Raw genomic sequence first — 22,470 nt, forward strand, 5'->3', positions numbered from 1 at the left:
GCCAGGACAGCCCACGTGAGCCGTGTGGTGCCGGAAGGCCTCCCTCAGCTATGCTTACCACTCAGCATCCATGCCTGGGCCAGCCATCTAGAAAGAGGAAGCGGTTGGCAAGCAGGGTCTGGCGCAAGGAAGTGACTCAGGGTGGCCTGGCCCTGGAAGTGCAGGGTTTCAGGCAGGCCCCAGGGTCAGGGGTGCCTAGCTCCTGAGGTCAGGCTGTCTGGGTTTGAATCTGACTGTTGTGAGGTCTCAGGCCAGTGGCCTAGGCTCTGGGTTCTTGAATCCTTTGTCTCAGCGGGTTCTGTGAACAACATCTTTGGGGTGCCTGGGGTCTAGGATGCGGGTGTAGACAGGGATTGGTGGAGATAAAGGGGTGTGGGCCAAGAAGGTGCTTCAGAGAGATGAGACTGGACGGCATATGTGGGGTCCACATGAGGGGGAGTTGCTGAGTGGCTGAACCCCTCTCCCTGACCCTGGGCTCCGGCCCTGCAGGTCGACCCTGTGAGTGGCGCTCCATCGATGGCAGTGTCGTGCTGCCCCTGGCCAAGGGGTCCCCGAAGGCGCTGGCCCTGGAGCATGCGCTGTGCCTCACAGGCGATGGCCTGGCCCACTTGCAGGCCGAGGACCCCCAGCAGCTGCTTCGCCTCATCCCCCATGTGCAGGTGTTCGCCCGTGTGGCCCCCAAACAGAAGGTGTGTACAGAGGAGGCAGGGGGCAGGCAGGGCCCTGGGGGCAGCACACAGCCCTCACTCAGCCCATCTCTGCGCACGTAGGAGTTCGTCATCACCAGCCTGAAGGAGCTGGGCTACGTGACCCTCATGTGTGGTGACGGCACCAATGACGTGGGTGCCCTGAAGCACGCTGACGTGGGTGAGTCCTGTGAGCTGATGGACTGCTTCCATTGCTGTTCTGCCAGCACGGGCTTAGCCTCAGAGACACGTCACTGAGCGAGTTCTTTGAGGAGGCAGTGAGGGGATGGGGCAGGTGCCAGTGGGACTGGGGATCTGAGGAGCCGCAGGCCTGGAAAGGTTACATGTATCTGAGGAACAGTGGTGGGGGGGGGGGGGTGGGCACCAGGGCCTCTGGGAACATGGGGAGCCAGGGAGGCTCCAGGCAACAGACACAGCTTGCTTGGTCCAGGCCTCCCGGCACTGTGTGGAGACCATGTGGGGACTGAGGGCTGAGGCCAGAGGCCAGGGAGAGGGGACAAGTGGGGATGCACAAATGAAAGCTGAGGCATTTGCCAGCTGTTCGTAGCCTGGGATTTCTGTCAACAGAACGCAGCCATCAGGGTGATGTCTAAAGAGCAACCTGACGGGACCTGGGTGGCTCAGTCGGTTAAGCATCTGACTCTTGATTGTGGCTCAGGTCGTGATCTTAGGATTGTGAGCTCAAGCCCCACACCGGGCTCCAGGCTCGTCATGGAGCCTGCCTGAGATTCACTCCCTCTGCCCCCCCCCCACCCCCACTCACATGCGTGCTCTCGAGGGCATGCATACACACTCTTTTTTCCCCTCTTAAAAAAAAAACAAAACAAAACAAGCCGATGTACTTATCACGCTTTCCCAGTCTTTAACTATATTAATTGACTATTCTGTCCTAGAATTATGATTCTTGCCGAGACACTTTGGAAATCACTTTTGACTCATTGGGTGTTCTGTGTACTTGGGTTTTGTTTTCCAAATGTAGAAAGTAAGATAGATGCTCTCTGAGGCACTCCATGGGGAGATCAGCTGAGATGGGGAGGTTTGACTTCTGTGAGCAGACACCCCACTCCATGCTCCACACTGGGCCTCACTCAGCACAGGGCTAGCAGGCTTGGGGTGACCGGCTCCTTCTAGTTCCAGACACATGCTCACATACCTGCCCGCCCCAGGTGTGGCACTCCTGGCCAATGCCCCTGAGCGAGTTGTTGAACGGCGCCGACGGCCCCGAGACAGCCCTGTCCTGAGCAACAGCGGAGTCCGGGCCACCTCCAGGGCGGCCAAGCAAAGGTCGGGGCTCCCGCCCCCCGAGGAGCAGCTGGCCTCCCAGCGGGTGAGTCCCAGGAGGTGGAAGGCGCCGGCCCCCTTTGGTGGCCAGGTCTCACCTCTGCCATCTGCCCCACAGGACCGCCTGAGCCAGGTGCTGCGGGAGCTCGAGGATGAGAGCACGCCCATCGTGAAGCTGGGGGATGCCAGCATCGCTGCCCCTTTCACCTCCAAGCTCTCCTCCATCCAGTGCAGTGAGTCCCACCCCCGGTGCCTCCCCCTGTGCCCATCCTGATCGTCCCCCACGCCCACACCTTCCTCCCATCCCGTCCCCCACCTACAGTCTGCCACGTGATCAAGCAGGGCCGCTGCACACTGGTGACCACGCTGCAGATGTTCAAGATCCTGGCGCTCAATGCGCTCATCCTGGCCTACAGCCAGAGTGTTCTCTACCTGGAGGGCGTCAAGTTCAGTGACTTCCAGGCCACGCTGCAGGGGCTGCTGCTGGCCGGCTGCTTCCTCTTCATCTCCCGCTCCAAGGTGGGCTGAGCCACAGGCAAAGCAGGGGCTCCCTCCCCAGCGCCGGAGTACCCTCTGCCTCTTTGGGCCGGCTAGGGTGGACTGTTAGAGGCACCACCGCGTGTCCTCCATTCGTCTTCAGAGCATCCCTCAGGGTGGGAACTGTCATCCCCGTGTTACAGTTGGGGATCAGGGGCAGGGCAGGTGCACGCCGAGGCTCCCCAGAGTGGCACAACTCGGGCCCTAGCACTGTCCACCAGCTGGGGGTCTCGGGCTACACAGATCCCACAGGCAAGGACAGGACCGCTGGGGAAATTATTATCAAGACCACTCAGAAAGCATTCAGTGCCATGAAAAATACAAAGTGGGTCACAGGCTACGGGGGACAGCCTCGGGATCATTCAGGGGAGCCTGTGTGACGCATAAAGAACAAAGGAAACTTCCAGGAAGCAGGCAGAAAGGCCATACATAGATGCGCGTGGGCTGTTGAAGGAGCACCTGGTGGCTGGAGGATGTGGGAGGTGGGTTGTGTCAACCATGAGCACCCACTGAGTCCCAGGGAGGGCTTTGGTTTGTTCTAGAACAAGGGGAAAGGGGTGGCTCTTAAGCACCCTGTGGCTGCTATGTGGAGTGTAGGCCTTGAGTGTGGGGAAACGAGCAGGGCTCTGGTGCAAACTCATAACCTCCAGGACTTGGTGACTGCTCTCTACATGAGTCCTGCTGGGAGGCCGGGGAGCGGGTAGCCCCAGGGTGAGCCTGGATCCTGACTCCCCACTCCGCCACTACAGCCCCTCAAGACCCTCTCCCGAGAGCGGCCCCTGCCCAACATCTTCAACCTGTACACTGTCCTCACGGTCGTGCTCCAGTTCTGTGTGCACTTCCTGAGTCTCGTCTACCTGTACAGCGAGGCCCAGGCCCGGAGCCCCGAGAAGTGAGTGCTGGGCCGGCCTGGGGCTTGGGGTGGGCGCTTGGCAGGGCGCTCCTCGGGGAGGCAGTATCCCTGCGGTGGAGGGTGCAGGAGGATGTACACGCAGACATTGTGCTGGGGTAACCGAGGCCCGACCGGTGGGGTCGGCCAGGCAGAGCCCTGGCTCTCTGCAGGGCTGGTGGGAGTCAGAGAGCATCCCTGTCCCCTATGTGTCGCTACAGGCAGGAGCAATTTGTGGACCTGTACAAGGAGTTTGAGCCGAGCCTGGTCAACAGCACCGTGTACATCATGGCTATGGCCATGCAGATGGCCACCTTTGCCATCAACTACAAAGTGAGGCGTAGCCCCTGACTGAGTTCACCCTGCCCACTCTTTTGGCCCCTACAGCACATGACAGGCCATCCATCTGTCCCCACAGGGCCCACCATTCATGGAGAGCCTGCCAGAGAACAGGCCCCTAGTGTGGAGCCTGGCCGTGTCGCTCCTGGCCATTGTGGGCCTGCTCCTTGGCTCCTCACCCGACTTCAACAGTCAGTTTGGCCTCGTGGACATCCCCGTGGAGGTAAGTGGCCCTGTGGGCGTGGCCCCAGGACTCAGCCTGGGCCCTTCTGCAGGCACCCAGCTCACCAGTGCTCCTTGCCCCACAGTTCAAGCTGGTCATCGCCCAGGTCCTGCTCCTGGACTTCTGCCTGGCGCTCCTGGCCGACCGTGTCCTGCAGTTCTTCCTGGGGACCCCGAAGCTGAAAGTGCCTTCCTGAGATGGCAGTGCTGGCACCTGCTGCCCATGTTGGTGCCGCCGGGCGGGAGCCCCAAGAGGGAACACTGCCCCTGTGGCGAGGCGGGCTTGGCCTTCCCACCAGGACTGAGCTGCGCTGGGACCGCCCCACAGCCACCTGAGGGCCTGGCTGGCAGAACCAGCCCTGGGCTGGCCCCTTTGGTAAATAAAGCCGCATCCACCATTTTAAGAGGCCCCGCCTCCACCTCTGTCTGCACCACTGAAGGGGTCGTGGCGGGGCTATGTGGTCACTGAGCAGGGTCCTGGCATCCTCCCCAGGAGTCGTGAGGTTATTAACGACAGCCCTGCCATCCGGATATTCAGTGCTTAGATGGGCTGAGCTCCAACCCCAGAGAGTTGTGCATATTTCATAATTTGACAAGCACCTCCCTATTTCTATAGTCTCTCAGCTTCATGTTCTGGTCTTTTAGGTACTGGTGGAAAGTTTTATTTTTTATTTTTATTTATTTTTTAAAGATTTTATTTATTTGACAGAGAGAGACAGCAAGAGAGGGAACACAAGCAAGGGGAGTGGGAGAGAGAGAAGCAGACTTCCCGCCGTGCAGGGAGCCCGATGTGGGGCTCAATCCCAGGATCCTGGGATCATGACCTGAGCTGAAGGCAGATACGTAACAGCTGAGCCAGCCAGGTGCCCCATGGTAGAAAATTTTAGGATCGATGGCATTTTCTCCTGTTCAGAAATATGTGAAATAGCAGCATTCCTTCCTCTCACGGTGTTAGATGTGAGGAAGTTAATACGAATTGTTGGAGATGCTAACTCGGGTCACACTCATGAGGGGCCTGTGCTGCACAGGTGCCATTCATCGTCTCCTGTCAGCCCAGCTTTGCGGCCTCGCTCCGCCCTGGTACTGACACTGTCCTTCCTTGCAGCAGACACGCATTGCACCCATTGCAACTCAGGAATTGTGGAGTCGGCAGCATGAGAGCAGAGACATGGCCAGGGGAGATTTCCAGCCTTCTCAACAGCTAAGAACTTTAGAAAGCAAAGTTATAAACCTGTTTTTATTTATTTATTTAGAGAGGGAGCATGGGTGGGGGTGTAGGTGGGAGAGGGAGAAACTGGCTCTCCGCAGGGAGCCTGATGTGGAACTCAATCCCAGGATACACGGATCATGACTTGAGCAGAAGGCAGACACGTAACTGACTGATTAACCAGGCGCCCCGTAAATCTGTCTTTATTTCAAACGGGAAATTCCACTGAGTGCAGAGTATGGGTACATTTTTATAACTTTGACAAGCTGCATGTGAGAATCTCAGGCCTGGTACCCAGGCCCAGACTTCAAGACAGCCTCTGCCTCCCTGCTGATTATCCATGAAGGGGTCACCCCCTTTCCCATCTTCACCCCTTGGCCATCCTCAGCAGTCCCTGTCCGGCTTCCCCATGAGGAGCGGTGTGGCCCACAGCTGAAGGAAAGCCCTGGGTTCCAAAGCGGGGAGAGGGCCGGGACTGTCTGTGAATGCCTGTGAGCATCACATGGGCCCTGAGCACAGACCAAGGTGTATGGAAGTGTAGGGGTGCCAGAACCCACCAGGCAAAGGGGCTGTTGTGGTCACTTGGAATCCCTGAGGCAGTTTGAGGCAAGTAGGAGGCAAGAACTCTGGACTTGGGATTTGTTTGCTGGAAATGATTCTTGAGGTGCTCGGAGTGAAGATCTCTGACCCCTGTACCTGAGAGAGGTGCTTGGGGCACTTCGGCTGTTCTGTAATCAGGGCTTCAAGAGTCTGATCCAGCTTCCAAGGTCATTTCCAAGGTGCCCCAGACCAGGGGTTTCCAGCCCTAGAGCATTGGGGAAACTTAAGATCCCACTGGAGTAAGGCCTGACATCAGGCCTCTCCACCAGGGGGCTCCATGGACCCCGTGGAGCCTGTATGGGTTCAGAGGTCCAAGAGGCCTGTGGGCAGGGAAGTCGCTGCGTCGCAGAGTGTAGAGGATTCAGGGACAGGCGCCCCGGACAGTGAGTGTGCTGCGGCTTTGGGGCCGCGCAAATATCTGGCTCCAGAGCATCTCCCGCGTGTCTCGGGCAGGGCACGCGGTATGCGCTTCCGGGCCTTAGGGGCGTGGCCGGTCGGCCGAGGTGTAGCCGGGGGCGGAGCCTCTGCTGAGCAGGGGCGTGTTCGGCCGCGGGGCGTAGCCTCTGCTGGGCGGGGCTACGTGGATCCCGGGCGGCGGCGGCCGCGGCAGGAAATCGGGGCAGGGCCCCGCGGGCGCGAGATCCCATCCCAGTCCCGGTCCCCGCCGAGAGATCCTCGGGCCGGGCCATGGACGCAGCAGAGCCGGGTAGGCGGTCCGGGATGTGGGATCCGAGAGGGACCTCCCCCAACCGTACTCCACTTCCTAAATTGAGTGGTCTCTTCTGTCCCATTTCTGTCCAGAGAGCGGGGAAAGGAGTCCCGAATGGGAGGGACGCGGGCATCCTCCACTGTGGGGACCCCCAAGCTGAGAGGGGCCCAGAACATCATTCCCTGACCCCCTCCCCCTTTGGAGTCTGCACCCCGGATGCCTGGGGGAGGGGGCCCAGGAAGGGGAAGTGGCTGCTTCTGCTTCTGATATTTGTGTTGGGGGCAGGGTGTCACGACCGCTGATGGAGAGGGCGACGCGGCAGGATCCCCACTCGGCTCCTCCATAGTCAGGGGAGGGGGCACTGCTGATCTGGGCCCCCTAGAAGGGGGGCCGTGGCAGAAATGTGGCAAGGTCTGACTTGTGTTTCCGGTTGTCTTTGTGTCTCTGCTGTGCATGTCGAGTGTCATTCGGTCTTTATGTTCCTCTGGTTTCAGTCCGCCCCTGTGTGTTTGTGCCACAGGCTCTGTGCCGGTCTCTCCCACGTGTATTTCCATCTGTCTGGCCTGAGGTCCATGTGGTTCCATTGTCAAGCTGGCTCTCTCCCCAGGGACAGTGTGGCTGCATCTGGGGCATCTGTTTTGTCGCTTTGCTTCTAGGCCCATGTGTGTGTGGGTGTCTGTGTTCCACTGAGCAGCTGTCTCTGTGTTGGGTTGTGCCTGAGTTCGTCTGCCTGCCCTGAGTTGGCTTCACCCCGGGCCACACTGCCTCCATCCTGACTCTGACACCCGCCCCCATCCCGCACTCTCTACAGGTCCAGAACACTCTCTGTTTCTCTCTTCCCAACCTCCCAACAACCGGCTAGGGGCCTAGGTGTCAGTCCCTCCGTGGGTGGAGGGAGGCTTTGATTGGCCCGTGTATGACACTCCCCTCCCCCAGGGCTACCTCTGGCTCCAGAGAGCAGGAAGAGGTACAGTGACATCTTCCGGAGCCTGGACAACCTCGAGATCTCACTGGGGAACGTGTGAGTCTGAGCCTGGGCCACCCCCAAATCCCTAGCCATTTAGGTGCCTCATTAGGAACCTATAACATCTAGATCCATTTACCTAATAACCTGAGAAGTCTAAGATGGGTCCTTTCAAAACACCTGAAAAATCCCAAAATTCAGCCCCCCCGAATCCACTGGGAATCCCCAAAGTGGTCCCAGGACCCCCATATATCCTTGTGACCCTTTAAACATTTGAGATCCTTATAATCCCACTCTGTGAACCCCAGATTCACCTAGGACCTTTCAAATTCTCTCAAGTCCCATTAAAAAAACACACACAAAAAAACAAAACTCACCTGGTCCCCCTCAAAAACACTCAGACCTCCCAAATACAAGAGATGTCACAGAGGTGATATCCGGGACCATCACTTACAGTGCCCCGGGGGCCCCCAACACCCCTAAGCAAGACAGACTGGGTGGAGGGTGGCATCCTAACACCTTTACCTCCCAGGACCCTTGAGATGCTGCCTGGAGACCCCGTGCTTTCAGGAGACCCAGAGTCTGACAAGACCCCCACAGCCACTGAGGTGAAGGGCGGGACCAAGAAGGCAGGGAGGAGGGGGCCTCTAGGAGGTGGGCTCTAGGGGGTTGAAGCCCCTGCCCTGCTTGCTCCTGAATGCTGTCTCCCTCCCCCTCAGACCAGTGAAACCAGACCTTGGAGTGGCCCCTCCCTGGGGGGTCCTGCACCCCTTACAGGTAGGGGGCTTTGTGGGGTGGGGGGAGTGGGGGCAGAAAGGAGTCCTTCCTTCAGTTAGTCGTCACCCCCTGCCTGTTCCACACACCAGGGACACGGCAGTACACACGACAGAGCTGAGCCCCTGCCCTCAGGGAGCCCCCAGTCTGGGTGGAGAATCCATATAAAATTGCAACCTGGACAAGATCATAAAGGGGTGTTTTGGGGGAGCCATAGGGTGTAGAGTAGGGGTCACTGGTCTGGTCGGTTTTGGGGCTCAGGGAGAGCTGCCACAGAAGGTCAGGGTTCAGAGGTCAGAGGTCCACCCTCCTGCCCCAGGAGAAGAACTGGACTTGCGGCTTATTCGGACCTCGGGGGGCGTGGACGCAGCTCTGGAGTACGCCAAGACCTGGAGCCGCTATGCCAAGGAGCTGCTGGCCTGGACTGAGAAGAGAGCTAGCCTTGGTGAGGGCCCCTTCTGCCCGGCCCCAGGCCCCAGGCAGTGCCCACACCCTACCCAACTCAGACCTCTGCTGTCTTCCCCCCAGAGCTAGAGTTTGCCAAAAGCATCATGAAGATTGCGGAGGCTGGCAAGGTGTCAATCCATCAGCAGGTAGCCATGACCAGACCCCCCAGGGTCCAAGCCCTCCACCAGAACCCCAGCCCTGACCCCCTAGATCCTCAGCATCCTCCAACACCAACCCCCCCCCCCCAGAGCCACATGCCACTGCAGTACATCTACACCCTGTTTCTGGAACACGACCTCAGCCTGGGAGCCTTGGCCATGGAAACAGTGGCCCAGCAGAAAAGAGATTACTACCAGGTGAGGGGGCCCTGCTGCATGCACTATTCCATTCACACCTCCCCGGGAGGAAGGCACAGTACCAGCAGTGCCATTTTGCTGATGAGGAAGCTGAGGCCCAGGGATGTTGAGGAACTTGCCCAAGGTTACCCAGCAGAGATTCAAACCAGGCTTCCTGTGCAATTGCAAAACTGCTTCTGTTTGTTTTCAGGGCTTGGGTTGGGGTGGGGGGGCAAGGTGCTGAGTGTTCCCAGGAAGAGAGCTTTGGTCTCTCTGAGTCCAGGCTTTAGAAAGGATGAGGTGGAGAGCCGGTTGGTGGGGGAGAGTGCAGACCCGGGAGAGGGCCCAGAGGATGAAAGACACGTGGTAGCGGGGAGCAGAAAGATGGGGGGGAGCCCTGAGGCAGCCCCCACATCTGTCCTCCTTGCCAGCCCCTGGCAGCCAAACGAACTGAGATTGAGAAGTGGCGGAAGGAGTTTAAGGAGCAGTGGATTAAAGAGCAGAAGCGGATGGTGAGGCCCCGCAGGGTGGGTGGGTGCGCAAGGCTGGGCTGGTGGAGGAGAGGAAGAAGCTCTGATCTGTCCCCTTCTGTGCTTGCCCCCACCCCCCATGGCCCCAGAATGAGGCAGTGCAGGCGCTGCGGAGGGCCCAGCTCCAGTATGTACAGCGCAGCGAGGACCTGTGGGTTCGCTCCCAGGCATCCCCCGAGGACCCGGCACCCCTGGCCTCGCCGGGGCCCAGCAAACAGCAGGAGCGGCGGCGGCGATCTCGAGAGGAGGCTCAGGCCAAGGTGGGGACCCAGCCCCGTGCCCCCCAGCGCTCTGGTGCACCCTGCCCACACTTGGTCCAACCTGTGCCTGGGCCCTGATTTCCCCAGGTGCAGGAGGCCGTGGCACTGTACCAGGCCTGCGTCCGCGAGGCCAACACGCGGCAGCAAGACCTGGAGGCCGCCAAGCAGCGGATCGTGTCACATGTGCGCAAGCTGGTGCTGCAGGGGGACGAAGTGCTGAGGCGGGTGAGACCCTTTCCCACTGCCGCCCCACATTCTCCTTCGACCCCAGCTGAGGGCTCTCTGCCCCCAACCCGTCTCCAGGGCCTAGGACTCCTCCCTAGAAAGCCAGTTGGAACCTCAGTCCCAGACCACACCTTAGCCTCAGCGCCACCCCGTCTCCCCCGTCCCCTCCTTCCAGGCCAGGCTCTGACCACGTCCTCCAACTGCTTCTCATTGCTCGCCCCACCCCCCAAACCCTGACCGCACTGGTGTCTCTAAAGGTCAGGCTCCGCCCCTCTCTCACTGCAGTTTGCACTCCCCCCACCACCACCCCGCAGGTGACCCTGGGACTGTTCGGACTTCGAGGGGCACAGGCGGAGCGTGGCCCCCGTGCCTTTGCTGCCCTGGCGGAGTGCTGTGAGCCCTTCGAGCCTGGCCAGCGCTACCAGGAGTTCGTGAGGGTGCTGCAGCCCGAGGCCCCACCACCCCCTCCGCCTGCCTTCTCCTTCCAGGAGTTCGTGCCCACTGCACACAGGTGGGCCTCCCCCCAGGAGCGGGGTCAGGAATGAGCCCCAGAGACAGTTGCAGGCTGTTGGCACCACCAGGCTGAGTACCTGGGGGTCAGAAACTCAAAGCCTCGGCTCTTGGATTTAGCACCCAAGGCCCTTGTGGGGGTGGGTATTCCAGCTCTGGTAGAGTCCGAATGTTAGGGTTACTGCACTGGGTGCTTACTGGTGTCAAGGCTCGCAGACGCCAGTGCTTGGAGTTGGGTCCTCCTAGCTGCAATGCATAGGTGATGTCATCCCAGTTTCCTGGTTATCAGAGCCCTCAAACCTCTCCTTTCAGCTCTCCCTTGGACACAAGAAAGAAGCTCTCTGGCCCCCCACCCCCACGGCTGGATGAAAGTGCAGCGGAGACAGGCCCTTGGGAGGAAACAGGGACAGGCTGGCAGGGTGAGCGCAGTGAGGGGGAGTCAGGAGTGGTGCCAGAGCAGGGGTCCGTCCTAACTGACCTGTTCCCTCCTAGGAACTCCAGGCCCGACTTCAGGCGGCGACGCGGACAGTATGGGCGGTGGCAGCGAGTCTCGGTCCCTGGACTCTCCCACTTCCAGCCCAGGTGGGGCCAGAACCTGGCCCTAACCCATTCCCTACCTCTAACCCTCCTCCAGTCCCTGGCCAGGCTCTGACCCTCCATCTCTAACCTATCATTTGGCCTACCTGTACCCCTGGCCTATTTTCCTCATCCTCTGATCCATTCTCTTGAGCCAGCTTCTGAACCACCCCCCCAGATTGCTGACCCATTCTCCAACCCTAATATCTGACCTGACTTCCCTCCTGACCTCTAACCCTTTTCCCATCGCATCTGTGGATGGTTCTAGAAAGCCTAAAAACCAGAAATATCTCCTTAGCCCTGGAGCTTCCCTATGACCCCTGTGACCCCCGACCTCTGTGACCCTCTGACTCCAGGCTCTGGCACAAGGCGGTTGGTGAAGGTCTCATCCACAGGCACCGAGTCCTCAGATGACTTTGAGGAGCGAGACCCTGGTAAGGCTGGAAGCAGGTGGGGTGTGGCAGGAGGTGGGAGGGTGGACCAGGCACCCCTGACCCTGTGTCCCTGCAGACCTGGCAGATGGGCTGGAGAACGGTCTAGGAAGCCCTTTCAGGAAGTGGACGCTGTCCAGCGCGGCCCAGACCCACCGGCTGCGGCGACTGCGGGGCCCAGCCAAGTGCCGCGAGTGTGAAGCCTTCATGGTCAGCGGGACCGAGTGCGAGGAGGTGTGGCCTGCGCCCATCAACCAATGACCTCTTCTGACCCCAGTGATGTCCCTGACCCCAGACACCTCCCTGACCTGAAATCCCTATGATCTTTCTGCCCTTGGGACATGCCCTGATCTAATGATCTAATCCTATGAGTCCCCCACCCCCTGAGGATCCCTATGACCTCTTTTCCCCCACTGACCCCTGATGACCTCCCTGACCCTATGACCTTCCCCTTAGTGCTTTCTGACCTGCCACAAGCGCTGCTTGGAGACTCTACTGATCCTCTGTGGACATAGGAGGCTCCCAGCCAGGACTGCCCTCTTTGGGGTCGACTTCCTGCAGCTGCCCAGGGACTTCCCGGAGGAGGTGCCCTTTGTGATCACCAAGTGTACGGCCGAGATAGAACAGCGTGCCCTGGGTGTGCAGGTGCTGCCTTGACTCTTGACCACAACCCCCAGTAGTGACCCGGCCCTCTTGCCGGCCAGTTGGTAAGCCAGATGTCTATTTCCTGCCCCTGCCCCTGCCCTGCAGGGCATTTATCGGGTCAGCGGGTCCCGGGTCCGTGTGGAGCGGCTGTGCCAGGCTTTTGAGAACGGTCGAGCATTGGTGGACATGTCAGGAAACTCGCCCCATGATGTCTCGAGTGTTCTCAAGAGATTCCTCCAGGAGGTGGGTACTCAGTGGCTTGGGGGTAGGGGCCGGGCGGGCTCAGGCTGAGGACCCTCTGCAGCCCACCCACACCCATGTCCCTCCCGCCATTCCACCCCCAGCTCACTGACCCCGTGGTCCCCTTCCACCTCTACGACGCCTTCATCTCTCTGGCTAAGACCCTGCATGCAGACCCTGGGCACGACCCTGGGACCCCCAGCCCCAGCCCTGAGGTTATCCGCTCGCTGAAGACACTCTTGGTGCAGCTGCCTGACTCTAACTACAGCACCCTGCGGCACCTGGTGGCCCATCTGTTCAGGTGTGCACTGTCCCTGACCTTGCAATGTGACTTCTGACCTGAGGCACGGATCTGTGACTCCGTCCGTGGACATGACTACTGACCTCTGGGACTGACCCCTGACACTGACTTCTGATCTTTGCATGTGTTTTCTGAGCTCTGAATTTTAATACATGACTCTAGACTTTGGGTGCTGAGCCCTGATCTCCGTTGCCAGGCATGTCGCTGCTGGTCTCAAACAATGACTGGGACCACTTACCCATGACTTGGGCAGGTTGCCATGAGCCTGGCCTGTAGCTCCTACCTTATGGCCAGTGACATGCATCCCACGGTCTGATCTCTTTCCTCCTACCGTCCCCAGGGTGGCTGCGCAGTTTGAGGAAAACAAGATGTCTGCCAACAACCTGGGCATTGTGTTCGGGCCAACGCTGCTTCGGCCACCGGACGGTCCAGGGGCAGCTGGTGCCGGCCCTGTCACCTGCCTACTAGACTCTGGGCACCAGGCCCAGCTCGTTGAGTTCCTCATTGTATACTACGAGCAAATCTTTGGGATGGATGACCTCCCTGTGGCCACTGAGCCCCCACCCCAAGACCCCAGTCCAGTCCCCGGGCCCCTCATCAACAGCCCCCAGCCACCACCCTCCTACCTTGCTCCAGATCCCCTGCCCCCAGTCCTAGCCTCGGACCCCGACCCAGACCCGGAGCCCCAAGGTACCTTGGAGAAGCATCCTGAGGCCCCGCCTCCTGAGGTAGGAACCCACTGGGCCCACAGACATGGGGAGGGCCTTCTCTCCATTTAACCCTCTCACTCTCCTGTCTTCCTTCCTTCCTTTGCCTTTAAAATTTTCTCTTTCATTCCCTCTCTCCCTAAAAGTGAGGAATGGAGTGGTAGGTAATAATAATGGAGTAATGACAGGGTACAGCTCTGCAGAGTTACGAACATAGGTGATCGTTTATTCCTTCAAGAGAATATTTATTGAACACTTACTATGTACCAAGCATTGTTGTAGTAGGCATTATAAATACATCAGTGAGTAAATTATTCAGAGACCCCATCCTTTTGGTGACTGCATTCTAGTAGGAAAGAAACCAACAACAAATAAGAAATATGGTATAATGTCAGTTTATAGGACATTACAAGGTGACAAGTACTATGGAGAAGAAAAGAAAGCGTAGTGTAAAATAAGAGACATTGGGGGCACCAAGGAGAGGTGGAGGGCAGTCTGTAGCAGTAAGTAGGATGCTATGGGCAGGTCTCGTGGAGAAGGTGGCTTTGAGCAAAGACTGGAAAGATGTGGGGGAGGAATGAGCCAGATGGAGATCTGGGGAAGGGTATTCTGAAGGGAACAGCCAGTGCAAAGGCCCTGAGGTGAGAGCATGCCTGGTGTTTAGGGTGCAGCCCCGAGCTGTAATGAATTAGTGAGGAGACGGTGGTAGAAAGTGAGGCCGGGGTGGTTTCTGTGGAATGCCACACACCGTGCACCTACTACGCATGGGCACTTTATAGGCTTTCTGTCATCTTCACCACAGCCCTGAGAGGTGCATACTGTTAGTGAAAACCATTTACAGATGAGACTGGTGGCTTCCCTGTCCCTCAGATCCTGCTATACACACCATTCCCGAAAGCATGCACCTCCCCCTCTCCCCCTCCCCCACAGTGGCCCAGAGCTGGCAAAGGGGCTGTCAGTGAGCGCTGGGTCTCTGAGCAGTGGAATGGCTCAGAACGTGCTCAGGACATGAAAGAACTCCAGCTGCTATTAGCATTTAGCTCGAGGATCAACTGAAGGTTGTACAGGAATCGAAAAGCAGGTGTGAGGTTACAGAGCAGAGCAGCATGGAGACAGTTCACTTGGTCCTAATGCAGACATGGCCAAGTCACTCCCTGGGCTGGTGCTCTGCTGAGCAAGGGCGCTCCTTCCTTCGTGGACCCCATAGTTGAGATTAATAATATTGCTCTGCACAAGGGGACAAGCAGTATACTGTTAAGGACATCATCTCCCCAGATATCAAAACTGTAAAAGACCTTTTACGTGTCCAGGAACAAACCCTCAGCTCTCCAAGAGTCTCAAAGAACTGGGATTTTATTGTTGGGGTTTTGGTCTTGGGTTTGTTCCTACAGATTCCAACTCCACAGAGTGACCAGAGAGAAGCGGCTGAGGACACCATAGAGGAGGGAGGGGAAGGTAAGTATGTTGGGGACCATTCCAGGAGTTGTAGGGGTATGCTTGCCTGGGGTGGCTTGGGTGAGAGGTGACTCCCAGGAGATATCCAGAGGATTTAGGGGTGCTCAGCAATGACCATGCCAACCCACAGTGTCCAGCCAAGGTCCAGAGGACTCACTTCTGGGGACACAATCCCGTGGCCACTTCAGCCGTCAACCAGTGAAATATCCCCGGGGCGGCGTGCGGCCTGTCACCCACCAGTTGTCCAGCTTGGCCCAGGTAGCTTCCAAATTGTGCGAGGAGACCCCTGTCACATTAGTGACCCGAGGGAGTTTGCGGAGGCGGGCACCTGGCCCCGTCGCCTCCTCGCCTGAGGGCAGCCCTCTGCGCCGCACCCCGCTGCCCAAGCATTTTGAGATCACCCAAGAGACAGCCCGGCTACTCTCCAAGCTACACAATGAAGTTGTGCCCAAGGCCCCCTGCTGCCCAGACCCCCAGCCTGAGGAAGCCGAGGACCATCTCTGACCATCCCAACATTCTGACTGAGGGGGAAAGGACTGAGAAGGTGTTCAGTGTTGGGGTGTCTGGAGAGTTCCTATAAGGAAAGACTACATGGCTTGGGGGACTAAAACCCTTTCTGGGGCAATATACCAGGATCCCCCCACTAGACACAGGTCACTGCCCATCAGGGCCACTCAGGTTCAGAGGTGAGTCAGGGTCAGTACTCAGGGTCAATACAAGTCACGGGATCCTTGGTGTCCATCCTAGTCTCTGACCCCGGGAACGGGGGGCCTTTTGCTGCTTTGGTTATGGCTACTCTCCCACCTCTGCCTGCTTCCTTAGCTGACCTCAGTGACCAGCTCTTGGAGGGTGTGGGCAGCCCAGACTCAATGTCCTGGTGGTACCTGGGGTCTGATGGCCTGGGAATAAACTGTGTCCTTTATACCATTGAGTGTCTTTCTTTGCCAGGCCAGGGGTATGGGAGGGGTAGGTGAGGGCAGCACCCTTTGGCCCCCTTTTACCCACCAGAGGAACCAAGGCCCCGTTTCATCCCCAAACATCCTTGAGCACCTACAAGCAGTACTGGCTGGGCCTGGGCACCAGGCTGAGTCACACCGGCCCGGCCCTCCCAGAGCTCCACGTCCCCGATCCGGTCCTGCATAATCAAACAAATATAACAAAGTGCAGATAACCGGACAATGGGGCTGTATGCTCTGGGCCGTGGGAGCCCAGGGCCGCCACAAGCCAGAGCCGGGCAGGGGGCAGCGCTGTCGGGGGCGGAGGGCGCGGGGGCGGGATTTCGAGAAACTTAAGTGCCGCCCGAGGGTCAGCTGGGGCCGGAGAGGTCCGAGGGGCAACGGAGGCCGCTGGGCGCGGTATCTCGGTGCTGGAGAAGCGGAGGCGGGGCGGGGGTCCCGGCGGTGGGAGCCCAGTCGGATCAGGGCGTGGCTTGGAACTCGGCGACGGATTGGACGCCAGGGAGCGGGCGGGGTGGGGCCGGACGGGGGCGCGGACCCTGAGACCACCCGGAGCTGCGCCCAGGCGGCGCGAGGTCACGGCGGGAATTCTAGAGCAGTGAGTGACTCAGCCCCCGGAAGGCTCGAAACTGCGTGCGTGTGAGGTGGGCGAGGACGGGGGCGGGGGTCCCGCGCCGGAAGTGGAGAGGGGCGACTGAGAGGCCGTGAGGCCAGGAGGAAATGGGGGGTGCTGCGGTTCCGGGAGACCCTGTACTTACCGCGGCTGCGGAGGCGGGGCTCCCCCAGGTGGTGGAGACGGGGCGGGGCTCCCCCAGGTGGCGGGGGCGGGGCGGGGCGCCGCGCCCAGGCAGGGGCAGGGGCGGGATCCCGCCTCCCGAGCTCTCTCGGCTGCAGGCGCCCAGCGCACCCGGACGCTCTTCCGCCCCTGCGGTAGTCACCAGGCTATGGGTCTGGGGCCTACCCCGACCCCCCGGGAGGCCGCCCCGTCTGCGGCCTGACGGGCGGCCCAGGTGAGGCCGGTACTGACAGTGGTGGGTGGGCGTGGGTCCCAGGGAGGGCGCGGCACGTGCCTGTGGGGCCCCGGGCACCGCCCCCTCCTCCCCTCTGTCCCAGCTCCTCCTCCAGCCTGGGGGCGCCTGGAGGCCCGGCCGTCCACCGCCTCCCTGACCGCCCCCTTTGTCTGGGAGGCCGCCAGGGCCCTCGGTCCCGCTCCTAATAGCCTGATGCCCCGCCCGCTTAGGGAGCGCTCGCGCCCAAAAGCCGTAGCCCAACTTCTGGGGCTGCATCGCTGTCCACTTTGGTCGACCTGGTCACTGATGTAGGAAAGAGGGATGGCCAAGAAAGAATTCTTGAGATATCTTTGGTGCAAAAGGGGGGTTTTATTAAAGTTCAGGGACAGGACCCTTGGGCAGAAAGAGCTGCACTGGGGTCATGAGGAGTGGCCCATTATATACTTTCAAGTTGGGAGGGGGTTAGGGATACCCTAAGTCTCTAAGGAATTCTGGAAGCAAGGTTTTCAGGACCTTGAGGGGGCTAGCTGTTGTTGGGAAAACGTCATTTATTACCGTCCAATAAAACCTTAGTCATGAGACCCTTCAGATGATATACATCTGGTGGGCCATATGCTCGGGGGATGATTGCCAACATGTATCTTGGGGGGTTTGGAGATAAAGGAATTTTCTAAAGGAATTTTTATATATTAAAGTAGACTTACAGAATCCTATGGGAGGGGGGCTCGGGCTAGGATTGCCTTTTGCCCTTAGCGAAGTATTAATATCGACGACGCAGTTGAGTCCCTAGAGGAATGTCATTCTGCCTGTCTCAAGGACTTGTCAATGGGCTGTAGGTAATAAGGAAATTTAATAATTTTTCTTCTGCCTTTGTTTCCCACATCATCCACCACCACCACTTCACCCTGAGGCATCTGAGTTTGAGACCCTTGCCCTTCCTGTCCTGACCCTCCCCTCTGGCTGCTGCTCCTTCCTGTGTCCTTCCAACAAATGCCACCTGCACTGACCTCTCCCTCTGTGCCCCCAGATGGTCACCATGGGCCAGTGCTACTACAATGAGACCATCGGCTTCTTCTACAACAACAGTGGCAAGGAGCTCAGCTCCCACTGGCGGCCCAAGGATGTAGTTGTGGTGGCCCTGGGGCTGACTGTCAGCGTGCTGGTGCTGCTGACGAACTTGCTGGTTATCGCAGCCATTGCCTCCAACCGCCGCTTCCACCAGCCCATTTACTACCTGCTGGGTAACCTGGCCGCAGCCGACCTCTTTGCTGGTGTGGCCTACCTCTTCCTCATGTTCCACACGGGCCCTCGCACCGCCCGGCTCTCGCTGGAGGGCTGGTTCGTGCGGCAGGGCCTGCTGGACACGAGCCTGACCGCCTCGGTGGCCACACTGCTAGCCATCGCCGTGGAACGGCACCGCAGCGTGATGGCCGTGCAGCTGCACAGCCGCCTGCCCCGCGGCCGCGTCGTCATGCTCATCGTGGGGGTGTGGGTGGCCGCGCTGGGCCTGGGGCTGCTGCCCGCCCACTCCTGGCACTGCCTCTGTGCCCTGGACCGCTGCTCACGCATGGCCCCCCTGCTCAGCCGCTCCTACCTGGCCGTCTGGGCCCTGTCCAGCCTGCTTGTCTTCCTGCTCATGGTGGCTGTCTACACTCGCATTTTCTTCTATGTGAGGCGGAGGGTGCAGCGCATGGCGGAACACGTCAGCTGCCACCCCCGCTACCGAGAGACCACACTCAGCCTGGTCAAGACCGTTGTCATTATCCTGGGTGAGTGAGTGCCCTTAGCTGGCCCAGGGTTGCAGGAACCCTGCTTCCCCCCAACTCCCACGAGACATGGGATGGGATGATTTGGGTGGGGAATGTTCTCCAAGGAGGTGACATCTGAGCAGAGACCTGAATGCTGGGGAAGGGAAGAGTTCCAGGCAGAGGGAACAGAAGGTGAGAGACCCGCAGGACCGGGCCAATGCCTCCAAAGAGGAGAGGAGGCCCGTGTGGCTGGAGAGAAGCAGGAGAGAAGGTCAGCACCGCCTCGAAGGGCACAGGCAAGAGTGAGATTTTGTTCTGAGTTCTGTGGGAAGCCCTCCAGAGTTCTTAGCTGGGAGTAATGAGGTTAGTCTGGCTGTAGAGTGGTCTGAGTGGGGGAGGCAGCAAGGTATATCCCGTGAGGATCCACTCCCCTACCCCAAGAACAGAGTGACTCTTCCCTATGACCCCCTCCATTCCCCCACCAAGTAACTGGCCCGACCCACAGTGACTTCCTTTCCCCCATAGAACAAATCTCCATGTAGAAACGTCCAGCGCCCTGTCTACCGTGTACCAGTTAGGAAAGGGATCCTTCTGGCAGACACATCAGAGAAAGGTGTCAGGCTGCTCTTGCCCTGCAAACTACACAGCTGTTTTCTGAGCTCTGGAGACCCCTCCAGCCCCAAGCTCTGAGCTGTGGGTGCTGGGCCCCCAGAGCTGGCCCCACTAACCTCAGGCTCCATCCTGCAGGGGCCTTTGTGGTCTGCTGGACGCCAGGCCAGGTGGTGCTGCTCCTGGATGGTCTGGGCTGCAAGTCCTGCAACGTTCTGGCTGTGGAGAAGTATTTCCTACTCTTGGCGGAGGCCAACTCGCTGGTCAATGCCGTGGTGTACTCATGCCGAGATGCTGAGATGCGCCGCACCTTCCGCCGCCTCCTCTGCTGTCTGTGCCTTCGCCGGTCCACCCATGAGTCTGCCCGCTATGCAACCTCCACCCGAACAGGAGCCAGCACTCGCATCATGCTTCCAGAGAATGGCCACCCCCTGATGGACTCTACCCTTTAGCCAGCCTGGGATTTCAATGGGGTGCTGCAAATGCCACATCATAGCCCCCGACCGCTTGTAAATGCACCGGGCTCTACCCAATCTGCAGAACAGACCCTCGGCCCGCCGTGGCACAGCTCCACTGCCAGCCTTCCCCAGGCACACAACTCGGCCTGCCCCAGGACCTGGGGGTGTGGGATTATCTCTAAATGCCCAGGAGAGAGTCAGAGGGGGTTCAGGAATCTGCTCTTCAATCATCTCAGGTTGTGGGGTTTTTTAACTGACATTTTCTATTTTTACTGCACATTCCTGGTAAGCCCTGTGGACCGCTTCCTTGTCTGTGGCAGTGTGGGTATTAAGGATGGGAGAGATGAGGGCTCTCTCAGGCTTCTCTCTGCCCAGTGTGACAGGGTAACAAAGGTGGCCCATGGATGCACCATCTGCCCGAAGATGATTCTTTAGGGGCACAGACTGAGGGGTGCTGAGCATGAGCTGGGAAAAGGTTTGTGGCCCCTTGCAGCCTTTGGGGTCTTGTCTGTCCCTTTTAGAATTGAGGGGATCTATGGGGAGAGCATGATATAAGGAGTAAACCTTTCTTTCCACTGAGGTCTCCAGAGCATCTTCTGTTATCAACTCAGATAGTCCATCTATCCCTGTGTCCTAGAATTGTCCACCTCACCTCGGGCTAGGCCGGGATCTCCTCAGCACTGTTCTCTTTCCTCTTTGATCTCTGCATGGCTGTTACTCCATCTCTCTCTCTTTCTCTTTAAATTCTATACCCAACATGGGGCTCGACCTCACAACCCCGAGATCAAGAGTGGCATGCTCTACTGACTCAGCCAGCCAGGCGCCCCTCTCCATCTTTCTTTTTTTTTTTTTTTTTATTTATTCGACAGAGAGAGACAGCCAGCGAGAGAGGGAACACAGGCAGGGGGAGTGGGAGAGGAAGAAGCAGGCTCTCAGCGGAGGAGCCTGATGTGGGGCTCGATCCCAGAACGCCGGGATCACGCCCTGAGCCGAAGGCAGACGCTTAACGGCTGCGCCACCCAGGCGCCCCCCATCTTTCTTTTTTTTTAAGATTTTATTTATTTATTTCACAGAGAGAGACAGCCAGCGAGAGAGGGAACACAGGCAGGGGGAGTGGGGGAGGAAGAAGCAGGCTCATAGCAGAGAAGCCTGATGTGGGGCTCGATCCCAGAACGCCGGGATCACGCCCTGAGCCGAAGGCAGACGCTTAACCGCTGTGCCACCCAGGCGCCCCCTCTCCATCTTTCTTATTGGAGGTCTTGCATCCGTTCTGAGTGTTCCCCTGCCTCTAACTCATCACCCCCTTTTGTCTCTGTCCTCTGGAGCCCACTGTGGTCTCTGACCTGGGTGAGGCCTCTTTCTCCTGCCTGCCCTTTCGTCTGAGTCCAGGTTATTAACAGTCAGGCGTGTCCATCCCATTGCCCTCACCACCACCTATATCCGTCCATACCTAGGGCCAGGGGGAGTGGGGCCCGTGGAGAGGGATGCAGGATTTGAGAGCTGCCATTTCTCAAGCTCCTCTGATGTCCCTGGCACACTGATAAGCATTGTAGGTGCATTATTTTATCATTACTTGCTTCTTGTGGTGCAGACGCACTTATTTTCACATGAGGTCAGTGGCTCAGGGAGGTTGCAATCTGGCCTGTAGTTACACAGCTTTCAAGGTCACAGAGATGAATCAAGGGACTAGAGAGGCCCCTGGGGAAAGAGTTTTGGATTCCCACAACGTCCAGCGTTGGTCACGACCTCAGTCTGGTTTTCTTCACCTCACCTCCCAGCCCCCCAAGTCTTCAGACATGCCATGATGAGTCCCCTCTCAGATACTCGTAGAGGCACCGTGCTAGGTACAGTGTAGACCAGAATCTGGATTCTCTGCTTCCACTTGACTAGGGAGGAGACAGGGGTATAGCTCTACTTAAGGTTCACATACTAAATAACAGCGAGAATGTGGACTCGCCTCCCATTAGAGACCAAATTCTTAAACCACTAAAGCACACGCATGGAAGAACCAAAAACATCTAAATCCTACGTTAGATGGGGCTAGGTTTCCCTTGGGGAAAACTCCCCTTGCCCAAAGACAGCGCTGTGTAGAGGCAAGAATTAACTGGGTTGTCGGGTACTTCAGGGTCCAAGATGGGCAGCAGAATTTCTAGGGCCTGAGGCCAGAATCTCCAGAGATGGTGACCCAAGCAAGCCCTTTCTGCCATGCGCCTGGGCATAGGGCCATGAAAGATGCAGTCCTTGCCTCTGTGGAGCTCCAGGCCTATTGGACAGACATATGACTTCAAGTGGCAAAGCCAATTCCTATGGGGTGGGGACCCCGAAGACCTCCCAAAGGCAGCTCTGTGTCTCACTTGCTCTTACATCAGCGTCCCCCAGGTCCTAACCCACACTCCTCTGGTCTCCTTTGGCATCTTGTCCAATTGGTTTTTCCCTCTTCTGTAGGTCTCTTCTCCCTTCAAGATTTGGTCCCTAAAGCTTTCAGCCCTGGGCCCCCACCACTGTTCTCTGAAGAACACCAAAGTACCCACAACTTTTAGGCTTCCTGTGCAGGGCTGAACTTTTGCACAGGGCAACAGCTCTCCGTGGGCCCCACAAGTTCTAGTACTTCCTCTTACTGGAGCCCAGTGTTGGATTTCCTTAATCAGGGAGTTTCTAAGTGGTGCCTAACACTGGCCCACATCATTCATTTCCATTCCCTTCCATCTTTTTTGGAGTCCTCCAATCCAATCACGCCAGGTGGTTTTTGAGTTTCCTCTCCAGCAGCAATGGGAAGAAGATGGGCCCTGCCCTGAAGG

General features: G+C 58.4%; 3 protein-coding genes across 5 annotated transcripts in view; all 3 read left to right on the forward strand.

Moving 5' to 3' along the window:
* Positions 1-4,379, forward strand: part of ATP13A1 (ATPase 13A1) — a 16,307-nt gene extending 11,928 nt beyond the window's left edge. The window contains exons 20-26 of the mRNA XM_040628246.1: positions 1,874-2,034; positions 2,107-2,221; positions 2,311-2,507; positions 3,275-3,417; positions 3,636-3,747; positions 3,833-3,976; positions 4,062-4,379. Of these exons, the coding sequence (XP_040484180.1) occupies positions 1,874-2,034; positions 2,107-2,221; positions 2,311-2,507; positions 3,275-3,417; positions 3,636-3,747; positions 3,833-3,976; positions 4,062-4,172 (983 nt within the window). The 3' untranslated portion in view covers positions 4,173-4,379. The remainder of the gene's footprint in view (positions 1-1,873; positions 2,035-2,106; positions 2,222-2,310; positions 2,508-3,274; positions 3,418-3,635; positions 3,748-3,832; positions 3,977-4,061) is intronic.
* Positions 4,380-6,333: 1,954 nt separating this feature from the next.
* LOC103674914 (GEM interacting protein) lies at positions 6,334-15,815 on the forward strand. 3 transcript variants are annotated; one of them, XM_008703909.2, is made up of 21 exons: positions 6,334-6,488; positions 7,428-7,512; positions 7,988-8,063; positions 8,175-8,232; positions 8,549-8,674; positions 8,758-8,822; positions 8,925-9,032; positions 9,443-9,523; positions 9,631-9,801; positions 9,889-10,026; positions 10,341-10,537; positions 10,849-10,955; positions 11,029-11,118; positions 11,469-11,546; positions 11,623-11,777; positions 12,000-12,188; positions 12,294-12,431; positions 12,533-12,729; positions 13,070-13,457; positions 14,828-14,891; positions 15,022-15,815. In XM_008703909.2, exons 1-21 carry the CDS (start codon positions 6,470-6,472, stop codon positions 15,393-15,395), a joined length of 2,904 nt encoding a protein of 967 aa, XP_008702131.1. In that variant the 5' UTR covers positions 6,334-6,469; the 3' UTR covers positions 15,396-15,815. The 3 variants fall into 3 exon arrangements, with proteins under 3 accessions (XP_008702131.1, XP_008702132.1, XP_040484878.1); XM_008703910.2 differs by having other exon boundaries at positions 6,340-6,902; XM_040628944.1 differs by lacking the exons at positions 6,334-6,488; positions 7,428-7,512; positions 8,175-8,232 and having other exon boundaries at positions 8,028-8,063.
* An 884-nt stretch (positions 15,816-16,699) lies between these two features.
* On the forward strand, positions 16,700-20,247 carry LPAR2 (lysophosphatidic acid receptor 2). The gene is made up of 3 exons (XM_040628945.1): positions 16,700-16,857; positions 17,885-18,626; positions 19,353-20,247. The coding sequence occupies exons 2-3, from the start codon at positions 17,885-17,887 to the stop codon at positions 19,664-19,666; spliced, it is 1,056 nt and encodes a 351-aa protein (XP_040484879.1). The 5' UTR covers positions 16,700-16,857; the 3' UTR covers positions 19,667-20,247.
* Positions 20,248-22,470: the final 2,223 nt, after the last annotated feature.

Source organism: Ursus maritimus, unplaced genomic scaffold, assembly GCF_017311325.1.
Source record: "Ursus maritimus isolate PB19 unplaced genomic scaffold, ASM1731132v1 scaffold_14, whole genome shotgun sequence".
Taxonomy (NCBI): Eukaryota; Metazoa; Chordata; class Mammalia; order Carnivora; family Ursidae; genus Ursus; species Ursus maritimus.

Excerpts from the sequence above, each read along its gene's own strand:
- LOC103674914 (XM_008703909.2), top strand. Across the intron at positions 9,802-9,888 it reads GAGAGGAGGCTCAGGCCAAG|GTGCAGGAGGCCGTGGCACT; the intron begins GTGGGGACCCAG and ends TGATTTCCCCAG. Across the intron at positions 10,538-10,848 it reads TTCGTGCCCACTGCACACAG|CTCTCCCTTGGACACAAGAA; the intron begins GTGGGCCTCCCC and ends CTCTCCTTTCAG.
- LPAR2 (XM_040628945.1), top strand. The coding sequence starts at position 17,885 with ATGGTCACCATGGGCCAGTGCTACTACAATGAGACCATCGGCTTCTTC. Across the intron at positions 18,627-19,352 it reads GACCGTTGTCATTATCCTGG|GGGCCTTTGTGGTCTGCTGG; the intron begins GTGAGTGAGTGC and ends TCCATCCTGCAG.